The 22,093-nt window shown below is 42.5% G+C and overlaps 1 protein-coding gene across 3 annotated transcripts in view; it reads right to left on the bottom strand.

Moving 5' to 3' along the window:
- Nucleotides 1-20,618, bottom strand: part of wdfy4 (WDFY family member 4) — a 39,155-nt gene extending 18,537 nt beyond the window's left edge. The window contains exons 1-43 of one of the 3 annotated variants that reach the window (XM_076163812.1): nucleotides 20,332-20,618; nucleotides 19,563-19,844; nucleotides 18,811-18,922; nucleotides 17,331-17,452; nucleotides 17,079-17,207; nucleotides 16,756-16,945; nucleotides 16,458-16,647; nucleotides 16,182-16,342; nucleotides 15,276-15,508; nucleotides 14,811-14,950; nucleotides 14,606-14,736; nucleotides 14,349-14,450; nucleotides 14,084-14,274; nucleotides 12,593-13,278; nucleotides 12,185-12,275; nucleotides 11,868-12,082; nucleotides 11,662-11,756; nucleotides 11,339-11,552; nucleotides 11,168-11,244; nucleotides 10,731-10,949; nucleotides 10,292-10,470; nucleotides 9,920-10,151; nucleotides 9,659-9,810; nucleotides 9,386-9,497; nucleotides 9,117-9,307; nucleotides 8,863-9,015; nucleotides 8,656-8,729; nucleotides 8,199-8,360; nucleotides 8,013-8,107; nucleotides 7,064-7,160; nucleotides 6,731-6,933; nucleotides 6,338-6,504; nucleotides 6,133-6,252; nucleotides 5,864-6,040; nucleotides 5,644-5,790; nucleotides 4,730-4,850; nucleotides 4,461-4,591; nucleotides 3,772-4,010; nucleotides 3,582-3,688; nucleotides 2,858-3,043; nucleotides 2,643-2,743; nucleotides 380-457; nucleotides 72-263 (exon numbers count right to left, since the gene is read on the bottom strand). In XM_076163812.1, coding sequence (XP_076019927.1) covers nucleotides 72-263; nucleotides 380-457; nucleotides 2,643-2,743; nucleotides 2,858-3,043; nucleotides 3,582-3,688; nucleotides 3,772-4,010; nucleotides 4,461-4,591; nucleotides 4,730-4,850; nucleotides 5,644-5,790; nucleotides 5,864-6,040; nucleotides 6,133-6,252; nucleotides 6,338-6,504; nucleotides 6,731-6,933; nucleotides 7,064-7,160; nucleotides 8,013-8,107; nucleotides 8,199-8,360; nucleotides 8,656-8,729; nucleotides 8,863-9,015; nucleotides 9,117-9,307; nucleotides 9,386-9,497; nucleotides 9,659-9,810; nucleotides 9,920-10,151; nucleotides 10,292-10,470; nucleotides 10,731-10,949; nucleotides 11,168-11,244; nucleotides 11,339-11,552; nucleotides 11,662-11,756; nucleotides 11,868-12,082; nucleotides 12,185-12,275; nucleotides 12,593-13,278; nucleotides 14,084-14,274; nucleotides 14,349-14,450; nucleotides 14,606-14,736; nucleotides 14,811-14,950; nucleotides 15,276-15,508; nucleotides 16,182-16,342; nucleotides 16,458-16,647; nucleotides 16,756-16,945; nucleotides 17,079-17,207; nucleotides 17,331-17,452; nucleotides 18,811-18,922; nucleotides 19,563-19,844; nucleotides 20,332-20,352 — 7,017 coding nt within the window. In that variant the 5' untranslated portion in view covers nucleotides 20,353-20,618. The remainder of the gene's footprint in view (nucleotides 1-71; nucleotides 264-379; nucleotides 458-2,642; nucleotides 2,744-2,857; nucleotides 3,044-3,581; nucleotides 3,689-3,771; nucleotides 4,011-4,460; nucleotides 4,592-4,729; nucleotides 4,851-5,643; nucleotides 5,791-5,863; nucleotides 6,041-6,132; nucleotides 6,253-6,337; nucleotides 6,505-6,730; nucleotides 6,934-7,063; nucleotides 7,161-8,012; nucleotides 8,108-8,198; nucleotides 8,361-8,655; nucleotides 8,730-8,862; nucleotides 9,016-9,116; nucleotides 9,308-9,385; nucleotides 9,498-9,658; nucleotides 9,811-9,919; nucleotides 10,152-10,291; nucleotides 10,471-10,730; nucleotides 10,950-11,167; nucleotides 11,245-11,338; nucleotides 11,553-11,661; nucleotides 11,757-11,867; nucleotides 12,083-12,184; nucleotides 12,276-12,592; nucleotides 13,279-14,083; nucleotides 14,275-14,348; nucleotides 14,451-14,605; nucleotides 14,737-14,810; nucleotides 14,951-15,275; nucleotides 15,509-16,181; nucleotides 16,343-16,457; nucleotides 16,648-16,755; nucleotides 16,946-17,078; nucleotides 17,208-17,330; nucleotides 17,453-18,810; nucleotides 18,923-19,562; nucleotides 19,845-20,331) is intronic. The other 2 variants (XM_076163793.1, XM_076163802.1) reach the window with 2 other exon arrangements.
- Nucleotides 20,619-22,093: the final 1,475 nt, after the last annotated feature.

Raw genomic sequence — 22,093 nt, 5'->3', positions numbered from 1 at the left:
GAGCTTAAAAGCTGGGATTTAAATATGGCCACATGTCAGGTATCATCATCTCAAATGAAAGGCTGTGATACCCGTTTGGAGCGTCTCAGAGCTCTGCTGCGGATGCGCGGCCTGGTGCGATTGGGTCCTTCTGCTGTGTCTTGCACCCAGTTTCTCCCGAGCAGAACTCCTGGTCCGGGGCCAAATACAGCTCTCTCTCTCAGTAGCTCCGCCTCCACATGCAGCCACTCCAAGCTCACACGCTCCCACTTGCTGGCATGCGCCTAGAACCACCGCAAAAGGCCAAAACAAGATGAAGTATTATGATAAAAATCTCTTTCATTTAAAATCATTAGACATAGCCGTTATTTTTAATGTTTCATTTGAAGCATTTCCAAACCTGCAGGTGGTTTGCCCTCATATTCTCAAACATGCTGTGGCCTCTCTCTCGATGGGACTCCATGCAGGACAGAAACTCCTACAAAGACAGGAGAAAAACATTATGGGCACCATAAATAAAAGGTTGTGCAATCACTCTTCATACATTATATTATCGACATTAGTTAAATTATCTACTACATTATATGTTCAAAATGGTATTGTTGTTTCCTCATGTAATCACAATTAAATCAAAGACATTGTGGTATTGCGCTAATCAAATAAAATTGATTTGACTCGACTACAATGCATGATACAAGCACATCAGTTCTAAATTGCAACCACTGGGCAAAATAAGTGAGTGGCTGCAGTCTTACAACAACCATATCTGGAAATGTGATCATTTGTTGACATGATCTAATTAACATAAACATTAATATCCTCAAGCCATACCACGGTCAAGGAGAAGGATGTTGAACTTAAGTATATGTGTGCGTTCTCGTCTGTGTGTCTGTGTGTGTTTAAAAAAGAAAAGAAAAAAAGAGAAAAAGCTAAAACATGGCTGTGTTGCCGCTGCAGGATGCCCATGTTGAGCTGACACACTGGGATCATATTCTGATTGTTAAGTGCTTCATTAAGCCCATCATCACAGCAGTGCTCACTGAGAGACCAGTGAAACAACATGTGTCCATCCTTACAGCTGACCCAGGAAAGCCATTTCACTGACTGAATGAACATGCTGTAACTCTCTATCTGGAGTCTTATTTACAGTTACTGGTGGTGTATTTTATGGTATAACCCTATGAATGGCATCATTAATTTCAACGACTAAAGAAGAATGCATTTTAATGTAAGCGATGACACAATTTCAAAAAAGTAATTTGTAAAAGTGAACTAACTTTTACAAGTGGAAACTAAATAATTGTCTGCAAATCCAAATGAGAAGTTTTAGAGGGGAAAAACAGGGAATTTGAGGGAGATTATAGTCAATTTATGGGCATAAAACAGCGATAATGCAGTTTGCAAACTGGAGCTGTGTTGTGGGCAGATAAACAGCAAGTCAGCATCATCATCTGCTAATTTCATTCCTTCATTTGGACAAACATAAGTAATATATAGCATTAATTACCCTATTTAACAGATAGCAAATCCATTGGCTTTTTAAATACTGCATTAAATACATAACTCATCTCTTCCCTCTACAATTAACATCACAACATCACGCTCATTTCCATTTTAATGATTTCCCTACAATACACCACCTTTGATGATAAGGTAACATAATGTCAACTTCATTCTGGGCAGGCAGTGAATGTGTAATGAACTTAACGTGATCATTAGTGCTGTTAATTATCTTTCTAATATGAGGACACGGATGTGATTATGGAAACTGCATTCACTGATGAAATAAATCTCTAGAAGCACTGAACTGAAGCTTGACTGAAGACAAACTCTGAATATAAAGCTCTATCCTCGGATTCCTGACCTACAGAAGGCTTTAAATTCCTTTTCTTCTCCTTCTTCTTTTTTGAACATAAGACACTCGCTGCATAGTGCAACCTACTCAGTGTCAAGTGGAGCAACACACTGCGGAGAGGGTGCGGGCAGACTTCCCTTCTGCCTGCCTCTACAAAAGAAAAACAATTCATCACCCTCTCCAATAGCCTGTCAAAGACTGATATGATAAAGAATAACATCAAATGAATAATGTTTTCATCAGATTGCTACCACTGTAAGTGCCCACCTGACTTTTGTGGGTAAGAGATACACACAACGAAGAATACACACACTTTGTGGGGGTGATACAAACACACAGACGCAGTAATTTCATGCCTGTGTGCCTGAGTAATATGTCCCCACTCTCTGCTCCAGATGGCTCGACGTCTTAAGCGTTGTGGGGGAACTAATGATGTGGGCCACGTGTTTCAGGAGGAAAAATAACAATAAACGCATCTTTAACCTTCAGCAGCAAACAGTGTTTTGTAACGAGTGTTCCCATGGATGAGGCTGACAGATATCAATTACTATGCCCACTCACGGGCAATCAGCTGTGATAATCCAAATCCATTTAAAGAAATAATCAAATGCCCCCACAGGGCTGGATGGCCCACAGCACAAACACAAGAGCAGTTTTGTGTTTGTGGCACTGTAATCTGAGATGCATGGACACCTGGAATTGAGATGTGACAAAAAAGTAATAACCTTATACTCTTCAAAGGGAATCACAGCCATCTCACAGCCACCTCTACCGGCAAATTCATTGGGTGTGAGTGTGTATCAATCACCTCTACTGTTGCCAACTCTTTATCCAGAGGGCTCAGAGTTGAGACGCGACTCGAAACAGACCTCTTGTGGGAGGTGATCCCCAGCTTCTTCCTTTGAGACTCTGACAAAACAAACACACTATATCAGAACATATGTAGATCGAATGTCATTCTATATTTGGACTTTGCACATACACACAAATACTCAAATTTCTAATGGTGTAACAAGGGCAAACCTATAAAATTCATCCAGGTTTTGTATGCCGTCTCCTCCCACATGGGGCTGATGTCGTTCATGCTCGCAGGCCCCGTCTGTGCTGTGGCAGAGATCTCTATCTTATATGTCTCCTCAAGGGTGTGCTGTCTCTCAGTCATGACCTTTGACCAGCAGGCCTCCACCAAGGAAACTAGTTCACTGTCACCTGGAGACCAATATGCACATCCACACAAGTGATTAAAAGCTCAAGTGTGTATGAACATGCATTCTCATTATCTTTCTACGTTATGTTATCCAGATAAAGAGGTTGCATGTTAGAGCAAAATGTAAACGCTCAGAGAACATATTGCTGTCGGAATACTATCTGCTTGGCTTTCTGTCACAAGCAGCCAGGTGTGTGTGAGAGGGAGTGTTTGTTCTGTATAAAGATGATCTCCAAAATGTCCTATAACTGTATGCGCACTGTCATGTAAAATGTTTGCTTCAATAAAAACAAATACCAATAGAAAAGGAGAGGGAGTGTTTGTGGGCCTTGTGTGTCTGTCCAGGTTCACTGTCCATGTTCCAGCAACATATCTCCATCTTGCATCAACATTCAACCCTTTTTGTCTGGATAACACAGTGTATACACATAACAAATGCATGTTATGTGTAAATGTGACCTTACTCAATCACAAAATGATCAAACTAAAGTGATGAATGTAGATAAAGCATCACATGAAGGGATCCTTGGCAGAAGCTACCTGTGGAAATATCGTCTGCGGAGTGTGTGGCTGGGAGAGGAAGCAGGTGAGATGGAGTTTTCCTGTTGTGCAACATCTGTGCTCCACATCCAAAACCCTCAGGGTAGCTGCAGAAAATAGAATAGCAAAGATATAAATGCATGTTTTGTGTTTTCGTTTGCATTTGCATTTGTTGTTTTTAATTCTCTACCTGCCAGATCGAATGAATAACAGACAATGAAGAAGGCAGGTAATGAAGTTCACGTTCGAGTTGTAAGTCGCCATGACAACATCCCAGTGTGCCATCATAGCCCGTAATGTCCTGATGACCCCGTCCTTCTGGTCTTGGGAGTGACGAGGTTGAGAGAGGAAATTAAGCAGGACTTTGTTGACGCACGAGTAGAGAGACGACACCGTCCTCTCTTTCTGTGACTGGCCTCTTTCCAGTACCTGAAAGTAAACAACTGTGGCTCAGCTTTCAGACAATACCATGAACAAAACAGGTGAAATGTTAGTTATCCCATGGGTTGCATCATGAACATGTTGAATATTGTATCCAGTCGTGCCTGCAGAACATATTTAGTGGAGGGGGGTCTTTGATAATCCCAGACTAGTAAAGTAAATAGGCTATACAGCATAAAGGGATTTCAGGGTGTGCAAAGTTAATGTAAAGAGAATATAGTGCATTATAAACTGCATACCACTCATACCATTTCTCCAAAAGTCATTAGTCTCCCAATACTAGTTTTAATGTATCAGCACAAATAAATGAGGAATGTTAGTTGTTTAAGCAGCCAAATTAGTTGATGGTTGAGAGAGAGAGAACATCATATAATTGTCATTGTTTATTTGAATCATAGCCTCTAACATAAATCCTATTTGTATTTGTACACATCTCACCATTACAATCTGAACTGTGAAGAACTCAATCAGGCACTCCGAGTTCCCAAAGAACACTCCGCTGTAAAGCTTCCTCAGCAGCGTCTTACTGAAGAGCACCACATTTTCCATCAATGTACCAACGCATGATTCTGAGAAAGAGAGAGAGATTCCGTTAATTGTGAGTGTGTGTGTGTGTGAGAGAGAGAGAGAGAGAGAGGGAAAGAGAGAGAGAGTTAAGTGTGTATTTTGCTTTGTATGTGCGAGTTAAGGGGCCAGTGTAACTCTACCAGAGGAGCCCAGATGTGTGTTGTTTTCATGACCCAGCATGTGGATGATGTTCATGATAAACTCGAGAAGCTCCGTCTGGAAAATCTGCTGCTGCTCCAGTGACGCACCATCAGGGTAGAACTAGAACATTGATATATTCATTAGAAAAAATAATGTGACACTATTTTGTAACTGTAAACAATGAGGCAGGGTTAGGAGCATGTAAACATTTGAAACACTGCGGAATGTCTACAAAACCTAACACTCAACTAACACAGAGAAAACTGCCCTCTCTCCTCTCAGCCAGATTTAGATTCTGCAGAAAATCACAAAATCTTGCATGAACCCAGTCTTGAAGGTAAAGGAGTCTGGAGTCGGGGTGGCAGTGCCAGTTCAGGTGTCACTGGTAAACGATAAAAAAATATATATATAGTTATAATAATATTTGGAATGTGTGGGAGCCCCTTCTTCTATTACCATGGCTCTTGAGTAGCACAGCACCCACAGAACCACTGAACCAACTCCGAAGTGAACACCAATCGTTTAGCCAATCGGGTGAGGGTTAAGTAATGAGAGCTGGTACATCTTACCATGATTGAGAACAATTAGTATTAGTGTATGGGTGTATACAGGCTGAGCCTCTTGTCTCCTCTCTCTCTCTCTCTCTCTCCTTAGCGCCTTATCCAGTAACTGAGCAAAGAGTGGCACCTTCTGGAGAAGCTTGAATCCAGCAGTAATAATTCTGAAGAGCCTTTTACAGTGGCAGTTTACATTTAGGGGTAAACATTATTTGTACATGTGTGTTTATCTAAATATCTATGATAGCTTGCGTGTGTGTGTGTGTGTGTGTGTGTGTGTGTGTGTGTGTGTGTGTGTGTGTGTGTGTGTGTGTGTGTGTGTGTGTGTGTGTGTGTGTGTGTGTGTGTGAAATCACCTCTAGCATCAGCAATAGAGGATGTGAGGTGGAGTTGGCAGAAACATTAAGGAGGCTGTCCATTATCAGAATACGGATGAAGTTGTACACTGCTTTCCTGTTCGGGCAGCTTTCTGATGTCGTCTTATCCTGGTTATCTGATACATTCTGAAAGAAGTGGACAATCAGTGACAACGACTTGGGACGGCATTCAATCACTAGAGAAGATTGAGACACAAACCTGTGTACTATTCAGAGGATACACAAGACCAGCAAGTGTGTGAAGGAAGCTTGGTGATGCCCACATTGGGTCTCTAGGTCGAAGGTTATGGAGCAGACATAAAAACTGCATAACACTTGCTGGAATCTGAAACTCCAAAGATGCATCACAGATGTGTATCTGCATAGGAGGGCCAGGCTGGGGTAAGGAGATAAAAAAAACAAATTATACAATTATTTTACATTTTTTAATTGTGCCTAAACGGTGATGTAAAGGCATTACGTTCTTACTCGCATGATGATGACTTTAACTAATTCCAGCAGTATGGTCGCGCCCTCATGGCAAAGCTGAATAGCAGGAGCCTCTGCTTGGCTGTCAATCAGTGATTGCAGAATGTCATCTAAATGGGCCTGTAGGAGACACACAATAAGAGCGGGATGACTGGGATGATGAGGATTATGAATTATAAAACAAATGATGCACCCAATTCCACACCTTTTCATCCACAATGTGGTTTGCCTTCCTCCCCACCAGGAGAGCAGCCAGTGCTCCGTACACCTGAGGCAGCTGGACCTGTCTGACCAGCAGCCCCTGCAGAACATCAAAGCCTGGACATATGGTACTGCGGCACTCAGACGACCGAGAATGCACACGAAGGCTGTCTGAAAACCCACAAGAACATTAATGATTAATGAATTTTGCTACAGAATGAAAAGCCAAGTACACAAACTAAATAGAAGAAATGTAGTAAATGCTTTGTGTTTCATATTTTGCACATCTAAAGATCAGTGGCCTGGCCTGTTATCCCTGAATCTGTCACAATGCACCATGAGGTAATGTTAATATGATCACATCATTGAAAGACACTCATTCCAATCATTCATGTACCAATACAAACACAGGGTTCCTGTATGCCGTCTATGAGGGCTCCTGGCTGCACCCTCTCTCTGAAGCTGCTTAGACGGCTGGAACTGGACAGGAAGTGTGTGAGCAGGATGAGCCCAAATTTCAAGGTGGAATGGTGAAGGTGGGGCTGAAGGAACACCAGGAACCAATCATAGCCCAACATTTCCAACAAGGCCTTTTGCTGGCTAATGGGAGAAGAAGACCATGAATGTAGTGGGCTAGTAGAATAATACTTCAACCATCGTGAAACACTGTGTTTTAATTCCCGTTTTGAGATATCAAAACAGATAAACAGCATAACTCACTGCTACTCACTTTTTGATTAGTGGGCTGTCTAGTTTCACAATCTCACAGAGAGAAACTAACAGCTGGTTCCGGATCCAGATCAAGCTGGCTGGGTAAGAACTCTGAGCTACAAGACAGAAAAGAAGAGTTAGATAGTCCTGCATTGATAATTTGTTTTAAAAAAGAAGTTTTGTCTGCATTACATTATGGAGAATAACACCAGATGTACATATGGTTGCCATCTTTTAAATATGGCAGCATCAAAACCAGGATTAATCTTCTTCCCGATAAAGGTGACTAATAGATTTATATAAATTAACAGTAAGTGAGTGAGGGCACACATATACATGTAGACAGGCTGGTCAGTGAGTGCAGTGCAATGTTCTCTCAAAAGTAATGACTTGAAAAGAGGCTGTTTGATAATTTGATAATGTTGGAGGTTGTTTGTTTCATGTCCTGTAGTTATGTCACACTCTAAATGTGCCAGTAGTGGATTTATCCGTAGATGCTGAGATGGCTTTTCATAAGGTGGAATGGGAATTATAGTCTAATGGTCTAACCTCACCCTTTTTCAGCCATACTACAGGGACACGGCAGGGTAGTTCATTGAGATACGTACATGTAAGTCAGCGTTATTATAAAATTGAGGACTTAAGCACCTCTCAAGTGAGTCACATGTGCAAGTCAGTTTCCTACAAATAGAGGAGGGTCTACAGTTATTAGCACCAGATAGACTTGGGACCTAAATCCCTAATCCTTATACACATGGTCTTATCTAGCAGGGAGCTGTAGAAATGTGCTACAAACTTTTTCTTACTACTTCATCTTCTTATATATACATAGATGTATTTAGTATTCAATGTAAACAGCAGAGAGAAACGAAAAAGAAAGAGAAAAAGGACAGAAATATTGATTGGGACCTAGGAAATGTGATACACATGTCATGTGGACTAAATGCAGTAGTATTGAGATGACATACTTGCTGTATCCTGAGGAGGCTCACTGTCCCACATTGCATGGTCTTCAATCGTGTTACTACGAGGAGGGAGTGTGTAGACTAGAAAGAGCTTGAGTCTATCAAAACATGAAGACACACGATGATGATAATTCAATTCCAAAAAAATGTCTTAATGTGCAGCACAAAAAGCACAAATGTTGTTTGTACCTGCTTATATCCAAAGCAGTGAAGGGTCCTTTCAGGAGCTCTGTGATGATGCAACACATGATTGCAACCTTCTGAAAGGTCACAGCAGGATCAGAAAGCTGGAGTAGCAGCTTCGGCAGCAGATCGACAGTGTGTAGGACCTCTGCATTCCTACTGTCAGTACTCAGGACACAAGGAGTGCGAGAAACACAGTGAGACAATGTGTAACTATCAATCACTTTGTCCATCCAGACAAAGAAAACACAATTCAGCAAATAATGATTCTATTGTCTATTCTGACTCCGGATTACAGGCAGGTTGCAAAGTTTGACAGCTAATTGTAAATCCTAAACAAGAGCCTTTTTATTTAAATACTAAATGTGAGGTACATATATTAGATATTATTTTATAGATTAAAATATGTAATATGTAGCCTGAGGTCACACATGGTTGTTGTACTGAATTCTCTGAGCATTACCTTGGGGATATCAAGACTTCAGCAAAGTGCTTCAGAACTGACAGGTCTAGATTATCTGATGTGTTCTGCCACACCTGATATTATGGGACAGCAAAAAACAACAACAACAACACATTACCATCAGTTTACAAATGGAGTAAAAACATTCACAATTAATAATGGAAAGGCATACAAATTCACTGATTCCCTGGATGTGGGGGTCCTTACCTCCAGATCACACAGCAGGGCCTGGAAAGCAGTCGTGTTATGAAGGCAAATGGGCCAAGAGTTCCGCTCCAATGAGCTACAGAGGGACAGAATCAACTGAAAAGTTCTTGGACTGACTAACTTGCTCTTCATTTTCAGCAAGAATGCCAGCAGCTACAAGGAAATTGAATGACAAAAAAATGATTTCAGTTAGAGCAGAGCTGCATGTGTAATACAAATGACTATAAGAAAAATCCCTCAGTGATTGAACAGACCTCATATCCCTCGATGCGCTTCATTTCCTGCTGCATAGCAGTGCTGGTCTCCACCACAGACACAAGAACCTTAACAGCTGCATACAGAGAGCCATCATCTGGAGCCATAGCAACCAGACTGAGGGCCACTGCTGGCCCACCGGCATACAGCAATCCATTAGCTGCACTGCTGGGAGTAAAGGTTCGCACACCTAGAAAGAAGAATCGGTGTCAAAAAAATGTGTTGGAATTTATGAACTAAAATAATGAACTTCACTCTAATACTTCACCGAAATGTCCAACCAGAGCCGCTCCTATGGTGCGAGCAGTACCACCCAGGTGCTGGCTGAGGTTTCGGGCCAGGAAAACTGGTGTGGAATTATCTCGAGATGTTATTCCCATCTGTGATTAAGACACACAACAATGCATTGGATGGTAAAAGCTGTCATCTATGAATGAGAAGGTTTCCGGTCTGATTCCAGGCTCCTCCTAGAGAGCCTGTTGAAGTATTGTTGAGCAAGACACTGAAGCACTAACTTCTGATCTACATTTGACCATCGTACCTCTTTAGCAATGAGTCTGCAATCCACCTCATTGTAATCCTCTCTGATCTGCGCAACAGTTGTCAATGTTGAAATGGCTGGGTTGATGCCAAATGAAATCCTCTCTTCAGGAACCAGCATAAGAGGAAGAGGCTCAGCATTGGTGTCATGGCCTAGACAAAAACACAAAAGGTGAGACATTGGTTACAGAAGCACTCTTCTGTCTATTAGAATGCATTTGTGGAACAGGAATATACTTTTAGAACACCAGAAGCTTCTCACCTGTGTTGTGTAGAGCCAGGAAGTTGCCCAGATAGGAGGTACCTTGTGTGTATATGGTCCCCACAGCTTCAGGTCTCAAAGCCTCCTCAAACATGTACGAAGGACCAACTCTCCAAACTAAAGCAGCATGCTCCTTCCAGAGAGGCGGCGTTCCAATCAGTGCGTACACATCAATCACAGCTGTGGGATCCATGGAGACAAACTGGCCAGGGAATGGCTGAATATACATCATCTGTCAGAAGAAACAAAGGTATGAGATTTATCACGAACTTACATTTACATGAATAGAATAATGCCATTTTAGACTTTGAACCAGATCAATCATCAGCTCCTCATCTTTCCATTCACTGTATTCTCTCTAGTCATGTGTACCTTTCCTGTCCCCACTGCCTTGCTGTTGAGGTAGACTGAGACCAAACAGCTCTTCTTCACATCCCTGGCCATAACCACAGCCAGATGATGCCATTGACCGGGGACCAACATGCTTGAGCAATGGAACCTGAGCGAGTTCGGCAGAGATGTTGGGGTGCCTACATCTGGCTCCATCATATCTGGTGAAGATCAAGGAGAAAGAAATTACAGCAGCGGGGGAGAATAAAGCAGTCAAATGCACTTCATTCAAGTGTGTAATATTGACAGTGTTTCCACCTCAACAGACTATGCCTCTTTTGTTTTCAGATTTTTTTTCTCAAATTAAAAAGCACCCTGTGTTGCACTTAATGTTTAACACAGACATAATCTTCTTTGTTGATGAAATTCTTCTCCGCAAGCATGTTGTGTTAAGTTTACCCAGATTCCTCGTAATTCTCACCCAGATATGTGAATGCCTCTTCCTCTGTGGATATGACCAGACATCCATCATAGGCCGAGAAGGTGATGGAGAGACAGACGTACTGGTGCTCAGTCCGGGACATGTGACGAACCACTGACAACAGTCGGACAGGGTGAGAATCACACGCTGAGCTGAACTTGTTGATATGGAACCAGCAGGAATACGAAAGACCAGCCACCGGGGGGAAACCTCTGCAGTCTAGGAATAAGAGGGAGATGATTGATGGTTAACTGCAAATAATGGCTGTATTCAAGATTTAAAGTGACAAGTTTTGGTGCAGCATTGTGGAGTAATTTGACATATGTAACTAAAAGTGCCTTTACACTCTTTATAAATTTAGAGGCTTTGGGGTATTTTAGGCACAGGGTCCATTCACAGACCTCTAGACCTCATTCATTGATGAATTCATCCCATACCTCCTCCGACTCCACCTGTTGAGATGGAATCAGCTGTCACTCCTTTCACTGTGGCCAGAGAGGGCAGGAACAGACAGCTGCAAAGACATGAAATGATACGTTGTCATTTTTCTAAATAATACAGATAAACAATGATGTAGTTTGTCCAATCTTACTGATAAAAGGACCCACCCATATCCACTCTCACTCATGTCGAATTCTGCAAAGGCAGGAGAGCAGGACACTTGGTGTGGTCTGAAGCTGCGGGGTGAGGTCATGGATACCAAACTAATGATCTGGTTGACTGGAAACGCAGAGCCAACAAAGGATTCATTGCAAAGTCCCAAACGTAACAGACTGAACATCCGTTTCAGTGTCTTTATGGAAGATCCTGCTGAGGCGCTGTCTGTCATGTGACGAGGAAAGAAGAGGAAAAGCCCATTTTAAATCTAATGATCGATAATCAGCATGGAGTGTACAACAGAGACATACAAATGCAAATTATGAGAATGTACCATTCAAGATAGGAGATCTGAGATTTTCTAATTCGGTTGGCATCGTCATTTTGCCAGCTAAACACATGAGAGGGTCCCCCAAACGCAGGAATGTTCTGGAAGAGAAGAAATTACAACACACACATTATTCAATTTATCCAATGTGATCAAAAATACAGGTTATTCTGATACAAATTTCAAAATCCAATTCATTGAGTGTGTCTGACCTGAAGTCTGAATATGTGATGGCCTGGGATGAAAGTTTCTCGAGGATACGTGTGACAGGGAGATGTAGTGGATGGCCAGGAGTCAACAACATTCTCCTACAATGACACAGGAGAGTGGAAACCAGACCCCCCTCACACATGATTTGGCGGTTTCGCTCCGATTTGATCATTGCCTGGATGTGGTGAGCCAGAGAGAGCTGGACCTCCATGGAGAGCTAGGAGACAAGATGGTGATTAAGTATGTCAGGTAAGTGTCCAATACTGTAGGCTTCAAGAAGGTACTAACATGCGTTTAAGTTATTGGATTTGAAAGGTACTTGTGGGTCTTTGGGTGTAAACACTGATGGAAGCAGAGATGTCATGACCCGAATAGCTCCTGGGTGAAGAATAGGTTGATCGCATGTGAACCTAAGACAGAGAAAACAAATGAAAAATAACAAAACTGATTCTCATTTGATCCATTCAAAATGATAAACAGGATGAGAACTGCTAAATGCAGAAAACTAAATCAGTAAATCTTGATGATAGATCAATATAAACAACTGATTATTTTTGTTTTATATTAAGTAGCAAATGACATCACATATAGACCCTTCTCATAAATCTCATAAATGGATTAGCATTTCTGTGATTCTGGACATGAATTAAAAGTAATGAATGTGATACGTTATTTGTATAGTTTTAGATATATACATTTTCTATATGAGACAAAAAGATGTAGCAACCTGTATTGGGACTGAGAGCAGACAGTGGAAATGCTGGATGTTACATTCCTGGATCTTCCGTGTATGTCCTGTGGGCTTGATGACAGACAGCCATGTGGGGAGCATGCAGTAGTTTTTTGTGTGTTGTCACCGTCATCACACTTATCCTCGCCCCCTGGCCCCAAATTCAACTCTCCGGCTGAGTAGGTCCCCGTGGCGAAGTTGTCGAGGTAGGAAATCAGCCTAATACATATGCTGAGGGTCTTAGACAAACCGGGATGAACATGAGTAGTAGATGAAGAGGGCACTTCTGCTAATTCAACAAACTCTTCGAAACTCCTTCCTGAAGAGTGCTCGTCTCCTGCAGTCCCAGTACCAGAATATTCATCCAATTTCCACGGCTCTGTACTTCCTGTCTGGAAACAGCCCAACTGTAGCAGAGCCTCCGCTAGCCTTTCGTAAAATCCCCCAATCTGAAAATGGTGAGCGTTTACTGTGTGAAGATGCACAGCCGAGGCCAGACTGTGCAGCATGAGGAAGAGGAGGTTCAACACCCGCTTCTGTCCCAGAGTCCTCCACACTTCCCTCTGAGGAGGGTCAGACAGAGCTCCTTCCATGTCCATTAGGAGAGACAGCAGCCCGGTGAACCCCCCTACTCGTCTGAAGGCATCCCAGCTGTTGGGGCTCTCAAGCACCTTTAGTATAGACTGACACAACAAAGGAGGGGACAGTGAGTAAAAAAACACACACAAGCATCCTCATGTATGTCATCAAAGAGGGAGAACATGTATGAAAGCATGATCATCACTTTCAAGAGCATCTTCCCTGTCAATAAACAAATGTAATTCAATAATAGTGAAACCAAAGATATATCAGGAATCATTTCTGATGACCAAGTCTGGGATGGGAACAAAATCATACTAGTGTGATTTGATTTAAGGAGCTAATCTATCAGGTAGGTAATGTGTGAGGCAGAACACACAGGGAAATTTGATCAATCACAGTGGCTCTCCACACACACAGTCCCAGGTTGTAGTCAATCTGATTGCCACTTGCTTTAACCGCATTAGCGCAAACACACGCCCGGTTTGTGTGCACATGTATACAAGCATGTGCACTCACTGAATACACACAATCTCTGCAAATGCTCCTTTCGCTGTCATCTATAAAAACAGACACATACAGTAGGTTTTTAACCCAGTTAGTCTTAATCAGATCTCTGTCCCATTCAGTGATCTGACAGAGGCGGTGGTCCTCAGACTGCCACAGCACAGGGCTGCTGGTCTAATTCGATTGGTCCAGAGTTAACAGCTAAACCTGTTTTAGCAAATCAATCTACATTAGTCAGTTATTCAATTGGAGGTCCCATGTGCTAAGACAATAAATTCACTAGCTTATTATCTTTTAAGTGCATTATGTTTTGTTATGATTCAATGTAAAGTCTACCTTCACCACTACCTATGTGTGTGTGTGATCTGTGTGTGGTGATACATGTATGGAAGAGGCGAGTACCTGCAGAAGGTCCTCCTTCAACCCAAGCTCCTGTTGTGTGGAGGAGCACAGGGCTCCGATGGTTGTACTCATGAACTCCTCAGGGTTAAGCTCAGCTAGATGCTCCAGTATACTCAGAGTGGGACCTCGATATTGCTCTTCATCCAGGAAGATTTTTATGTAGGGAACCATCCCGAGGTCTCGAACTAAAACTGTAATACAAAGATATAGCGTTATGACACAATAGCATCAATGCACATTAGATAAATGTATAAATGAAACCGACCTGTGTTTTTGATGGAGCGCAGAGTAAGAGCAGACACAACTTTGAGCATACAAGTTGTTAGCTGTCTGTCTCTGTCCTCCACATGTGCCAGCGCCTGGGAATCTAAAGTGCAGAATTCAAAGGTTTAAAGTACAAACATGACATGAGACAAAGTTTTAAAAGTGACATATAGCTCAGTAATTGAATCCAATACATTTAGAAAGTAAAGGTAAAGAACTATATGGTCAGGGAGAGATGCAGTGAATTCTGGGTCATACCGATTTGCGGGGCAGAGACATTTCCAGCCTTTCTGATAATTTTGGCCCTCCTCCGAAGTTCCCCCAGCAGCACCTCAAGCAGACCCCAGTCACTCAGCACCTCCGCTAGCAGACTGCTGTGTATCGTCATCCTACCCAACAAAGAGGAAAGAGTTTACACTTGACACTCTATCCTAGTCGTCTACTACTTGCTTATACTACTCACCTATAGAAACAGCTGAGGGTTTGAACTGCAAACTCCACTCCTGCAATCCCTCCAGCTAATTTCCCAGTCCAACTCTGCTTCAGCACACCCTGCACCGCCCGCAAGGTCTCATGGGGGATGTAGTTCAACTGGAATACCACCTGTAGGAAACAGTACTTGTCAGTCAATATGAATCAGAGATGCACGAGTCCGAACCATCAGAATGGGCCAATAGGCTGCACTTTGCTATATAGGTCCTTTATGAGAGATAAATATATAATAAGGTGTGTTAAGTAAATATACAAATATAATCAAAGAGGCCACATGACAAAAGACATGTTAGTATTTTTATGGCCATGCTCATATCACCGTTTAGGGTCAACCTTTGACGACTTGGACACAATATCAAAACAAAACAATACATTAAGGAAGAAGAAAGGTGATAAACTCTAAATACTCTAAATAAATACAAATTTGTAACTCTACCATCTCCAGCAGTGAAAAGAAGAGTTTTTGGACAGGCACAGGCTTGTGCCACACACAAGCAGCCAGTTGGGTCATTGACTGAATGGTCCACTCCAAAAGGAAGAAATTAACTGGGTCCCACTTCCATATTGACTGGATCGTACGCAGGATCTGGCTACACAGCAAAGGATCTTGGGACCGCAAAAAGGAATTCTGCAGCAGGTGAAAGGCAGGCAGGTTCTTTACTGATGAGCCTGGATAGAAAAGGAAGACAAGGTCAAATATCCTTTAACATACAGCATAAATAAAGCCCATAACCAACAAAGTTATACTACAAAATAGTGAAAATAAACAAGAAACATGTATGAAAGCTAAAGGAAAACAACCTACTGGGCCTTAATAGTGGTTCATCCTTTTGTTTTCAGAGGTCATACATTTACAAACAACACTCAACAAAATAAATATACATACAGTTAGTAATACATTTCATTAAATCAAAATTGCACCAAAAGCAAATCAGATCAGCCCCAAAACAGTCTGCGGTCCCTCTGGTGGCAGGATGTATATCTGATGATCTGATAGATGGCTGCATGGGTGCCTGTGTGTTTGAATGTGTATGTGCGTGTGAATTGCGGACATCCTCTTTATGCATGTTGAATGGCGATGTGTGTGCATCTATGATAGATGGCTGGTTGTTGTAGGCCAGTGGTGGATGGATGTGGGGCACACTAATAGAGTTAGAGAGGATGCCTCCACTTCATCATCCAGGACATAATCACTTCAGCTTCCCATTAACCTGAGGAGTGTTGTTGTAGTAGTGGTGTGTGCGTGTGTGCGTGTGTGCGTGTGTGTGTGTGTTGGGGGGCGGGGTGCAAGTCATATTAGTTATTAGTGGTTCAGAGTAACATCTCAGCGTATCTACAATACCTTTGGAGAGCACAGCTTCAAACTTAAACCCTGGCGGCTGTGGGTTGGTAACACATATCGCCACCTTCAACTCAGCTTTTCCAAACAGGGTGAAAGATGCCACAAGAGACAGTAAGTCCTCCACAGCCGGGAACCGATCAGTGGACACGCCTTCCTCACACCTTGTGATCAGAGACAAGAATCACTGCAGTGTTCATGGGTCATATCCTCTATGTTCTCTATGTCCACTTCTCATCCTGCAACCCAGTGTTGTCTTCTGTAGAATTGTAGTCTCACCGTTTTAGAATGTTCTCAAGCACCCTGTAGCCATTGTTGGAGTCAAACTCCATGAAGAGGGCAGGACTGATCTGATAGGTGTCTCTAATGAAGCTGAACACAGCCACTGCCACCTCGGCTAGTAGAGGTCCTGACACATCTTCACTGATACGCAGAAGATTCTCGATGCAGATGCGCACACAGTTCTTTTCTAATGAGCAAGAGAAGATGTGCAAATTAAGAAGAGAGGAGGACAAAGATGAGGACAGGAAGACATGGAGACAGGGAAATATGCTTGACTACTTAAGTGGTCTCTTACCTAGCAAGGTGGGGACAGTATTGCTGGTTTGGGCAGCGGACACTGCCTTGAGGACACGGGAGGCTTGGTGTCTCCAGCGGGCGCTGGTCTGGTCCCATAATGACACCAGGCCAATGATTAAGCACTGTAACTCCTGAGTCTCCACCAGCTTCTCCACACTGGCTGACTGTTTGCAGAGCTGAAGAAGAACCTGAAAGTACAGGGTGAGACCAACATCAAGAGAGGAAAGGGGGAAAAGATGCAGAGATAGTTTAGAAAGTATCTGAGAAATAAAATTAATATTCAGGAATATTACTTCAGAAGAGTGGTGAATTGTTACTTACCTCTGTTAGCAGCTCCTGAAAGGTTTCCTCTCTGCTTGAATCCTCATTCCTACATGGTAGGCACACTAATAAGTACAGACACTTCACCAGAGCGGCTGAGAGCTCTGGCTTCATGCTGCACAGAATATCCTAAACAGAAACACACACAAACAAAATCAGTGTTCAGCTATCTTTCACCGTAAATTATGCCAATGGAAAAGGATTCATTTAATTATCATAAACACTGACTGAATGTAACTGAGCTTCACTTACTGAGCTGTCAGCTGTTAACAGAGACAGAGATTTTAACAGCAGCCATCCTGAGCTGTCTTTGGTCTCAGAGTCCACCTTCTCTTGCTTCTGAAAAAACTTCACCACCTCTTCTCGAGCCTCCTCTGAAAGGTAAACGATCCATCATGTAGTATGCATCTTTAGGAGTTTAGACAACATGTGTAAAATGACCATTGTTCTGTGTTTGTTGCAATATTGGGCTACGGAACAAACCATTCATGGACTAGAGCAGAAAACCTGAATTTAATCGAATGCTATAACAACAACACAAGAGAAGCTTTGTACAGACAAGGCTTAAAGTGTTGGTACCCTTAAAATAAATACAAATAATAAAACAAAAACCCATCAGTTACTTCTAGTTCATCATCAACCACTAATCTGGGGTAGGGTGGCGGTGGCAGTAGGCTTTACTCTCCATGTCCATAACTTAATTTTGCTCACAAAATGAGAGCTCAGTGGTGTAATCAGCCATACAAAGAGTGGATTTTAGACAAGCTCAAGCTGGAACACTGCCTGTCTGTCAAGGAGAAGATGTGTTTTCAGGTGAAAGTCACACTTGAGTGTTCAGAAGTATACGGATGAGGTGATGATGTATGTTGCTTCACTTCATTGGCATTCCACCATCACGCAAGAACACTTGAGCAACCAGGCTACAACTTGCAATCCCAACGAGACTCAACAGAGTCGAATTGAGATCACCACCAACACAGCAAAGAGTTGAGAATAGCAGCGAAGCAGCAGAGGTTTGTCTTCACAAAACCAGCCCCTTGAAGCCTCACCTCACCACAAACAGCCCATGTGGTTACGGGGTTCACCATGAGCCACTTCCTCCTCATTGGTGACATCTAGCTGTGAGACCTCAACTCATTGATTCCCCTTACAAGAATACCTAGATAAGACACAGTGCTGTATGAAAGTATGAGCAGATAATGAAGACGAGTGTAGGGAACACAATGACTCCACACCACTGATATCTCTCTATGGATTAATATGTAGATCTTGTTTCCTGCACAAACGCTTAGTGACTAAACTGACTTAACCCTTAAAAGAAGGGAGGGGTTGCTCTGTTTTATCTAATTCTGACAGGAACCTCACTAAGAGAAGTAAGATTTTATGGACCGAACAACCAAAGGTGTGCAAATGTCCCCTTCCACCTTTCCACAGTGAAGTTGTCGGTTCATTCTCTGGACAGACTCTCCTTCGCCCTCCACCCTCCCTCTCTAACATACACACACCTATAAGTACACACGCAACCCATTCCTTCACACATTTCTTCTGTCTGCAAGTATAGACAGACTCCTTAACAAAACAAGAAGCTGTTCTACCACCAACATTTAATTGACAGAACAGGAACTTACTCTTGCCTAATCCTCTGTAAACAGAGTGTGAAGGAAGTCCCCGTCCCTGTTTATAACTGTGCTGTGTATGTTGATATGAGGGTTGGGAGTGCATAGGATCCTACCTGCAGGCCTCTCTGCTAGTTTATTGTGGATGTTACTGGCCACAGTCTCGGCAGTTAGAGCTGCAAACCCCCTCAAGTCCAGCCTTTCACCTCTGCTACCATGTTCACACACCTGACAACAGAGAGGAGAGACAATCAAGAGACAATCACACACCGGAAAGCTTTCCTCTTCTTAATTATTCCTCATTCTTCATCTAACCCTAATGATAATATTGAAAACTATACATTGACAGCTGCTGCCTACTAGTGGTTGGTATCTGAATATCTTTCTGAAATAGTACTGCTACATACCCTCTGCATGAAGTGATGCATTCAAATGTAAACCATGTTGTAGTCATATCTCAACTACTTTGACTAATGTGCTACACTATTAATAACAGAGTTGACCGAGTTTGTAGTTCCTCAATGAAACCAGTCATGTTAAATCTCCGATCATGAGCCTTTTACTCACATACTTACATACTCACTCTCACACACAAGGACTGATTACAACTGTAAGCCTTATAACTGGCTGTTTTGCACACAGATCCTTTGAAGAATTTGCAATGCGTGTGTGTCAATAAAAGGGAGGTCTATTCTTCAAGAGCAAGAGTTCTGTTGTTTATCAAACATTTCAGTGAAGGGTCAAGATTTACATAGACCAGATTTGTTGTTCAAGGGACTGTGAGAGAGATGAAGGTGAAACGACGGACTGTTATATCCTTAAACGGTTGATTCAAGCAGTCTGTATATTAATGTGTTCTTATCCATACCTGTATGTAGTGAGGTAAGACTTTAACCAGGCACTCCTCTCTCTGCTTTAAAGCTGCATGACCGGCTCTGCAGTCTGGACCTGGTGTTGTATGTATTTCCAGCTGTTGTAGTTGATCTCTCAGCATTTGCTCTTGTTGAGGGTCTCCACAAGTGTCTTTGCTTGTCTCTGCCTGTCTCTTCCCCTCGTCAGAGACAGAGACAGAAACAGGGACAGCTAACTCGCCTGAAGCACTGAGTTCCCCTGTTTCCTTATTAATCCTCTCTCCTTCACCAGTCCACTCCTGGGGGAAAAAAGGTACACAAACTGTTTACATCCATATTTGCAGCCCGGATTTGTAACTCAACTCTTCACACTTCGTAAATCAAATCTCTCAAGCCTGTCTTACTTCCTCAGATACATTAAGCCGCCATTATCTCCCTTTGTTTTGTTTTGTTTTGTGTGTTATGTAATCTAAACCTGCCTGGCATCTGCTGGCCACGTTTGCATTTGAGACACATGAATCAACGCACATATACAGTATAAAATTCATGACATAACCCTGACCTTATTAGTCAGAGAGAGAAATGAACAGAGAGACGGATCACATCCAACATAAACTCCTACAAGTTTATTCTCTCGTCCATTTCCTGATGGCGTGTGCGCGTGTGTGTCTGTGTGCGTGTGTGTGTGTCTCATATCGGCTTGTGTTTGGTTTTACAGTCGCACTCAGACAATCGCACTGAAGTATATAAATCCCTAAACATGAAGTGGAGCTCTAACCCTCCTACCTGTGCCTGTGTGAGCGCCATCCGGAGCTTCCTGCCTGGCGCCGCCGCAGCGCTGTCAGATCTGTTCTATTCTTTTAACATTGTGTTTTATCCTCTTTCTCTGCTCCCATGTCAGATAAAAGATAAAAACCGAGCTGAGACCTACAAAAAAAAAACACACCAGACAAGAGCTTCCTGTGCAGATCCCACAGAGCGGCAACACTGGCTGAACTTTGAACAAGGAGACCGATTCACGTCAGCTGGCCTCGGTCATGTGCTCACTTCCTTGGAGAAAGCAGAAGTGAAACACCCCCCCTCTCTCCCACACACACACACCCCCACACCCACACACACGCCCACACACACACACACACACACACACCCCCACACACACACACATGCACGCACCAAGAACATTCCGTCTGCTGTTCAGCTTCACATCATACTGACACCGGTAGTAGTCAGTGGTACATTGGTTCTGTGATACCAGTACCACCGGAGGTACCTTTGGCGCCTCCTGGTGGTTTTCCCAGGTGGGTTGGCTGAGAGTCAAAGCCTTTCCCAAACTTTGGGAATAATGACCAAATCCTGTCTCGGCCTTCAAAGGGTAAGGGTTAGTTTGCAGATTTTGAACTAATAAACTATGTTGAACTACTTTAATATGTTGATGTTCCTCTAATTTCATGACATGCTGATTCATGTACATTATATTTAAATATATGTTTGGAAATATTCTGATGGAATGTCTTTGTTTCCAGTAAATGCTCTGTGTCTTCCTGTACCGTTTGTTGTTATGTGGTGCTATATAAATAAAGTTGAAGTTGAATTGAACCAGCCAAGTTTTGAGACAAACACTTCAAACAGAAGTTGTGCTCTGGAGCAGCTAAACCAGAATCTGTATCGCAACCCACATCATCTAGAACATATTTGATAAATTGGTTCATTAACATTTTTAGGGGTTGTGTCAGGTTTTTGTCAATAGCCCAGTTCTTCTCATAATAACATCTTGGTCTGTTCTATGTGGGCGTAACTTTTCACAATTACACTCAAGAGACGGCAACAGATTGAATAGAACACACACGCGTGCACACACACACACGCGCACAGACACAGACACACAGACACAGACACAGACACAGACACAGACACAGACACACACACACACACACACACACACACACAAACGTTGGGACTAAAGAGGTGACACAGAAATGTGATTTATAAATAAAGAAATTCATTGCTGTTTTCACAGTTGTCACACATTTGAAATTTGTAAAATTTCCATTGTGATGTTTCTGTATTCTTTAGTGGCATATCGATATTTATGATTCAGTGACTGTGTTAAGTTGTGGCTATGCATGAAACTTCGGTTATACTCTGTCAAGACCTTAATGTGCCACGTGCAGCTCCACAAAATGTGCAGTGTCGGCCTTTAAGGATTGTGTAGAATAGGTGTAACATGTACTTGTATTCCATTTCCACATGCTGAGTTAAGATACAACCATTCCTCAGTTTATTTGCTTACTGAGCTGTATAGCAGTTGTATAGTTTTAATTATAACTCTCAAGGCTGGTAGTCGATGTCAAAGTAGATGGATTTACCAGGTATTTTAAAGTTACTCATGTAGAATAACATTGGGCTAATTGTTTATGTATTTGAATATATGATTGATAAAGTGTGGAGTGTTAATATTTGTCCCCCTGCAGAGTATCAGTGGTCCATTTGCTGCTCTTGCTATAGGACCTTATGCTGGTCAGGGCAGGCTTAACATGACATTTGACAT

Source organism: Genypterus blacodes, unplaced genomic scaffold (genome assembly GCF_046128005.1).
Source record: "Genypterus blacodes isolate CSIRO-AG114 ecotype Tasmania unplaced genomic scaffold, CSIRO-AGI_Gbla_v1 ptg000012l_1, whole genome shotgun sequence".
NCBI classification, from domain to species: domain Eukaryota; kingdom Metazoa; phylum Chordata; class Actinopteri; order Ophidiiformes; family Ophidiidae; genus Genypterus; species Genypterus blacodes.
This window is presented reverse-complemented; position numbering and strand designations above follow the sequence as displayed.